The following is a 6,269-nucleotide window of genomic DNA, read 5'->3' on the forward strand; positions in this document are numbered from 1 at the left end:
CCGTAATAAAAATATGGGCTAATAAAATCTTTTAATGGCCATATATTGTCATTTTCTCTACAATCTTTAGGGAAAGAAAAAGAAAAAAGAGTTCAGCCCAGTAACTTTTTACCGCACTACTAAGTACTAGCTTATGTTACTGAAAATAAAACAACTTTTTAACAATTGTACGGAGGACAATTCACCTAACTTTTTGGGATTTACCTTTCCAATCAAATAGACAAATGTGGAAATCTACCTCCATTATTTTCCAAACAAAAACAAATTTAGTGGCAAAATGGTAAATAAACCTATTCCTCAAGCCTACTTTCCAAAACCAGAGTGGTAGTTGTAACCAAAACTCCCAAAAACTTTTCGGACAAAACAAATCCGAATTTTCTAATTTCCAAACCCTGATTTCTCTCTCTCTCTCTCTTAAAATTTTAGTTGCAAATTCAGTTTTGAATATTTTCAGAGCAAATTATTCATTGCGATTAACGTGTTAAATTCACAAATTTCGAATTGAGTAATAGCTATGTCGCTGAGGCCGAATTCGAGAACGGAGGCTCGCCGGAGCCGGTACAAAGTCGCCGTGGACGCAGAGGAAGGTCGACGAAGAAGAGAAGATAACATGGTGGAGATCCGGAAGAATAAAAGAGAAGAGAGCTTGCTGAAGAAGCGTCGTGAAGGTTTACTGCAAGCTCAATTCTCCAGTACTGCAGCCGCCGTCTCTCAATTAGATAAGAAGGTAACAATTTCTCATAATCCGATCGGATTTAACTGTTAATTGTTAAATTTGAATTGGTTGCGATTACTAGTTACTCGGTGTTCATCGTTTCGAGCTTAATTGAGTTACTTTTAATTTTTTTGTTAATTATTTGTAGCATTCCGTTTTTAGCTTAATTTATTCATAACGGATTCAGTAGTTTATTTGAATTTCAAGTGCGATCAGTACCGAAGAAGTGTTATTACTTCGAGCTTACCAGGCTACGTGTAATGTCTTACTTACTTGTATTTTTAATTAATTTTGAATTGAAATTGCGATTAATAATTACTCTGGTATTCATCGTTTCGAGCTTAATTATGTACTTTTAATTTTTTTGTTAATATTTGTAGCATTCAGTTTTTAGCTTAATTTATTCATGTTGGATTCAATTGATTAGTTTGATTTCAAGTGCGATCAGTACCGACAAAGTGTTACCACTCCAAGCTTTACTCAGCTACTTGTATTTAAAAATTAGTAATTACTTGCTTCAATCCTTAGCTTCACATTTCGTATTATATTTATCAGTTGTATATTTGAATTTCAATTTGCGATCAATATGCTGAAGTGTTATTATTTCCAGCATACTCGGCTTGCTTAATTTAGTTCTTACCTTCGGGTATTCATATTGGATTTTCAATTGTTTATTTGAATTCAAGTGCGATCATTACTGACTCAGTATTCATGCCTTCGAGATAACGCAACGGCTTCTTATTTTTTGTTAATTAGTCTCAGCGATGGGATAATTGACTTATTTTAAATTATTAGGTATGATAAGTTGAGGAGTATAAATATATAGTCTTCTTTGTAGCTCCCTCTTCCAGAACAAATATCACTATTTGGAGAGTCAAACAATTACTCCTTCCGTCCCAATTTATGTGATGTAATTTGCTTGCTTTAAGAAACAAAGACCTGTGAAACTTGTGGTCTAAAACAAGCCATAAACATTTTTGTCATTAAGGATAAAATGAGAAGTTTAAAGTTTATTGTTTCTAAACATGAAAATTTGCCATTCTTTTTGGGACAAACTAAAACGGAAAGGACAGAAGGAGCATTTGATTTTACAAGTATATAAAGTACTTAAATTTATAGTAGTTTTTAAGTATGGATATTTATTCAAGAAAATGAAGAAATCGATGATCAAATTTACACTTAAAAGTCGATGAGCTGATCCTCGTGGTTCAAATACTGTCATTCTTATTGGGATGGAGGTGTATTGTTTTAGCTAAAGCCAATGTCATGCAGCTCTGCTAACGAAAGTTATCTAATTGTGGTTTTATTGTTTAATAACCTTTCAGCTGGAGAATCTTCCTGATATGATTTCCGGGGTATGGTCAGATGACAGCAGCATGCAACTTGAATGTACAACACAGTTCCGGAAACTGCTTTCAATTGGTCAGCTGCTTTATATTATATTTTGACTGTATTTCTATTTGTTCACGTTGACAAAGAATGTTTCTCCTCCTGGTATTTCTGTTGCTTAATTGGTATTGCCTTCGGTTATGTTTGTGTTGGCAGAACGCAATCCTCCTATAGAGGAAGTGATACAGTCTGGAGTAGTCCCTCGTTTTGTTGAATTTCTTGCTAGAGAGGACTATCCTCAACTGCAGGTTTGTACTGAATTTATTGCTTTTTTTATCGTTTATCTTAATTTCTAGTGTTTATATCTTTTTTGGTGTCCTATGTTCTAGTTTGAGGCAGCATGGGCTCTTACAAATATTGCATCTGGTACATCAGAAAACACTAAAGTTGTGATTGATTATGGTTCTGTTCCAATTTTCGTCAGACTTCTAAGTTCACCAAGCGATGATGTTCGTGAACAGGTAAAAATTTTCAAATATAAGAGGGCTAGGGTTTCATGTTTCATGATATTATGTCAATGAAACACCAGCTTTGCCAATTTATTTCTTAGAAGTTCTTTTATGTTGATGTTTTTTCACTTTTATAGGCAGTTTGGGCTTTGGGAAATATTGCTGGTGACTCACCCAAGTATCGTGACCTTGTGCTTGGCCATGGAGCCTTAGCGCCATTGCTGGCACAATTCAATGAGCATGCAAAGCTATCTATGTTGAGAAATGCTACCTGGACATTGTCAAACTTTTGTAGGGGCAAGCCTCAGCCGCAGTTCGAGCAGGTTGGACTCAAAATAGAAAAGAAGTTTGTTTTAAGATTTTCAGATTTTTATTATTGAAGGTTGTTCCTTTTGAAATTCATTGCTCAGACAAAAGCGGCACTCCCCACTCTTGCTCGACTTATCCACTCAAATGATGAAGAAGTCCTGACAGATGCATGCTGGGCTCTATCATATCTTTCTGATGGAACTAATGACAAAATCCAGGCTGTTATTGAAGCTGGAGTGTGTCCCCGCCTTGTTGAGCTGCTACTGTGAGTCATAGATCTTACTTTTTGGGGTTTGTTTCGGGCTTTCGTTGTGCCAAAATCATATCTTCTGATGCTATGCATTGTCTTCATCTTCTTTTTGTGTGCAGTCATTCTTCGCCATCTGTTCTCATTCCTGCCCTGCGCACTGTTGGTAATATTGTCACTGGAGACGATATCCAAACTCAGGTATTTATTATCCTCCCACGGGAAATACATATAAATTTCTCTGCTTTTGCCAATTCTTCATGTTTGAAATTTTTTAGTTTTTCCTCTTCTAGTTCTTAAGTGAGTGTCTGTGAAAACATGAATTCTCAATATCTAATCCATCATTATGTTAGATGTCTAGTTTTTTTCTTTTGGGTAAATTATTGCACAGTAGACAAAAGATATGATTGAGTCTGGCTTTGATCCATGATAATTCAATAATTCTGATAGTCAACTATGTTTCAATATCAAAGAGAAGATGATATTTAAGATTGGACTAGTCAATTGGCTGCATAACTTAGTTGTCATGCATTTTTGTGCATTTTTAGGAGAGGTTGCTAATTAAAATCTTTGCTAATTCATTCATGTGCTTCAGTTTTCACATTTGCCTACTTGGATAGGGGCTTTATGGTGTGTTTCTGTTATGATCATTGCTAGAATAAAGCCTCATCTGCTTCGCTGCCAACAGGAGTAGTATTGTACCACATCGTTCTGCTTTGAACCTTTTTCTCTCTCAGGAACTTCATTTGTTCACTCAAGTGATTTGTTGTAATTGAGCGTGTAGGAGGAGGAAATAGGGTAAAGATGAGAGTTTCTAAATTTTAAAACGAAAGGAGAGCGAAAATTGAGTAAACTTCTCCTGTGATCCTTTTATTCTCCTACCAAGGCGGGGAAGCTCTGAAAGGTATATTGTAAGGCAGAGGTATCTTTTATTTGCACACTGTGAAGGTTCACTGCCCTCTTTGGGTTCTGCGCCTGCTCACCTCTCATATTTGCTGCCTCTTCCATTTTCAAACGTGGTGGAAAGTGGAAAATTAAATAGACAAAAATTCAAATTTTTTTGGTTATTAAAGCAAAGGATGTCTTGCCTAATTTAAAAGTTTGATTCTTTCTCTGGGGACACTGATGAACTCACTCTGAATTTTAGGTTATAATTGACCATCATGCTCTTCCCTGCCTTCTTAACTTGTTGACGCAAAATTACAAAAAAAGCATTAAAAAGGAAGCTTGCTGGACAATCTCGAACATTACAGCTGGTAGTCGAAATCAAATTCAGGTATGTTGTATTGGACATTTATGTGCTTCTTTTATCACTTTACAAATAAGTGAAAATAAGTGAGAGAAAGAGAACTTTTTCAATGTGATTCAGTAATGTATAATGATACCTAAAGGGGTTTAATTGAAATAGGCTGTGATTGAGGCTGGCATTATTGCCCCTCTTGTCCATCTGCTACAAAATGCTGAATTTGAGATAAAGAAAGAGGCTGCTTGGGCTATTTCAAATGCTACATCCGGTGGAAATCAAGATCAGATCAAGTATAGTTCCTTTTAACAAATTCAGTTTCATCCATAACCTTATATCTAGTTTCAAGCTCATATTTAAATTTATTTCTAGGTTCTTGGTGAGCCAAGGATGTATAAAACCATTGTGCGATCTTTTGGTTTGTCCTGACCCAAGAATAGTCACAGTCTGCTTGGAAGGGCTTGAGAATATTCTGAAGATTGGGGAAGCTGATAAGGATCTAGGTAACACAGAAGGCGTGAATGTTTATGCCCAATTGATTGACGAGGCTGAAGGTCTAGAGAAGATTGAAAACCTCCAGAGCCATGACAACACTGAAATCTATGAGAAGGCAGTGAAGATCCTCGAAACTTATTGGTTGGAAGAGGACGATGAGCAGCTTCCATCAGCTGATGCTCAACATTCTGGATTCAACTTTGGAGGGGGTGATCTACCTCTTCCATCAGGAGGATTCAACTTCAGTTGATGAGGTATATTAATGTTCCTCTTTTTATGTTTACTTCTTATCTGCTGACAACTGTTGCCCTTAAGAGTTTTGTTCTTTTGGCATCTGTATTATGGTGTAATGTAAATTATTTAGTATTAGAATGGACTGGACCTGGAAAGAGCAAAATGGATAAGAGGATTCGGTCAGCCAACCTACTGATTTGGGATGGAGCAGTAGTTGATTGATTGATCTGTATCATGGTGTAAAAATAGTAGCCTTGCCTTCGATTGAACCAACTAATGGAATTTATTGTAGTTAAAACTTGTTTTGATTGAACCAACTAATGGAATTTATTGTAGTTAAAACTTGTTTTAATATGTATCTTTGCTATGATTTTTTCCAGGTTCGGTCAGCAGGTCAGTCAGTGGTTTCAGATTGGACACAGCATCCTTTTTCATCCAGGTTAACTTATTCCTGAAGGGATGCTATCAAAACTGTTTGTTTCTCAGAGATGGCATGGAGAAACAGATGGAAAACGAGAAGGGACTGTTTGAACACCGTGTAGAGTCATCTTGTTTTTTTTTCCTGGTATTTGGGTGGGTGGGGTGGGGGGTCGGATTTTACCATATATTTTTGCTTCTGCTTTTTGAGTGAGCTTCTGTTGTATTAGTTACCTTTCCCCCCTAGATATATTGGCGGTGGTGGAATTTGCATATTTATATAGTATATGTTGTTGTCCTTGTGAATGTACAAGTCATACCCGGGATTCCCATAACGTTAGAAAATATTTCCTTCATGGACTCATTCAGGAGATGCGGGGCAGTATATTGTTTTGTAATAAATATTACATATACGAGTTTGATGTTTTAGCAAACAGCAAAAACATACTTGTTTCCATTTGCTTTCTATCCTAGTATTTGCACTATCATTTGCTTTCTGGATTTGGTTGGATTGTCCCTGCACTTGAAACTGTTTTTTTGTCAATCTGCTGGAATGTTAAATTCCTTATGTGTTTGATTGAATTATCTTTGCACTTGAAAACTGTTTTTTTTTTTTTGGTCAGTTTGCTGTAACGTTAAATTCCTTTTCTGTGTTTGGTGGAATTGTGCCTGCACTTGAAACTGGTTTTGCTCTTGTTAATCTGCTGGAATGTCAAATTTGGGATCTAATTTAGTGCCTTCGTTTTTGTCCTTGGTCAAAGGAATTCATTG

The 6,269-nt window shown here is 36.2% G+C and overlaps 1 protein-coding gene across 1 annotated transcript; it reads left to right on the plus strand.

Moving 5' to 3' along the window:
• Positions 1-356: 356 nt before the first annotated feature.
• LOC142171489 (importin subunit alpha-like) lies at positions 357-5,955 on the plus strand. The gene is made up of 11 exons (XM_075233866.1): positions 357-727; positions 2,041-2,137; positions 2,261-2,352; positions 2,434-2,565; positions 2,691-2,876; positions 2,964-3,127; positions 3,232-3,310; positions 4,257-4,385; positions 4,518-4,645; positions 4,725-5,101; positions 5,462-5,955. Exons 1-10 carry the CDS (start codon positions 515-517, stop codon positions 5,095-5,097), a joined length of 1,593 nt encoding a protein of 530 aa, XP_075089967.1. The 5' UTR covers positions 357-514; the 3' UTR covers positions 5,098-5,101; positions 5,462-5,955.
• The last annotated feature ends 314 nt before the right edge of the window (positions 5,956-6,269 follow it).

This window comes from Nicotiana tabacum, chromosome 17, assembly GCF_000715075.1.
Source record: "Nicotiana tabacum cultivar K326 chromosome 17, ASM71507v2, whole genome shotgun sequence".
NCBI classification, from domain to species: domain Eukaryota; kingdom Viridiplantae; phylum Streptophyta; class Magnoliopsida; order Solanales; family Solanaceae; genus Nicotiana; species Nicotiana tabacum.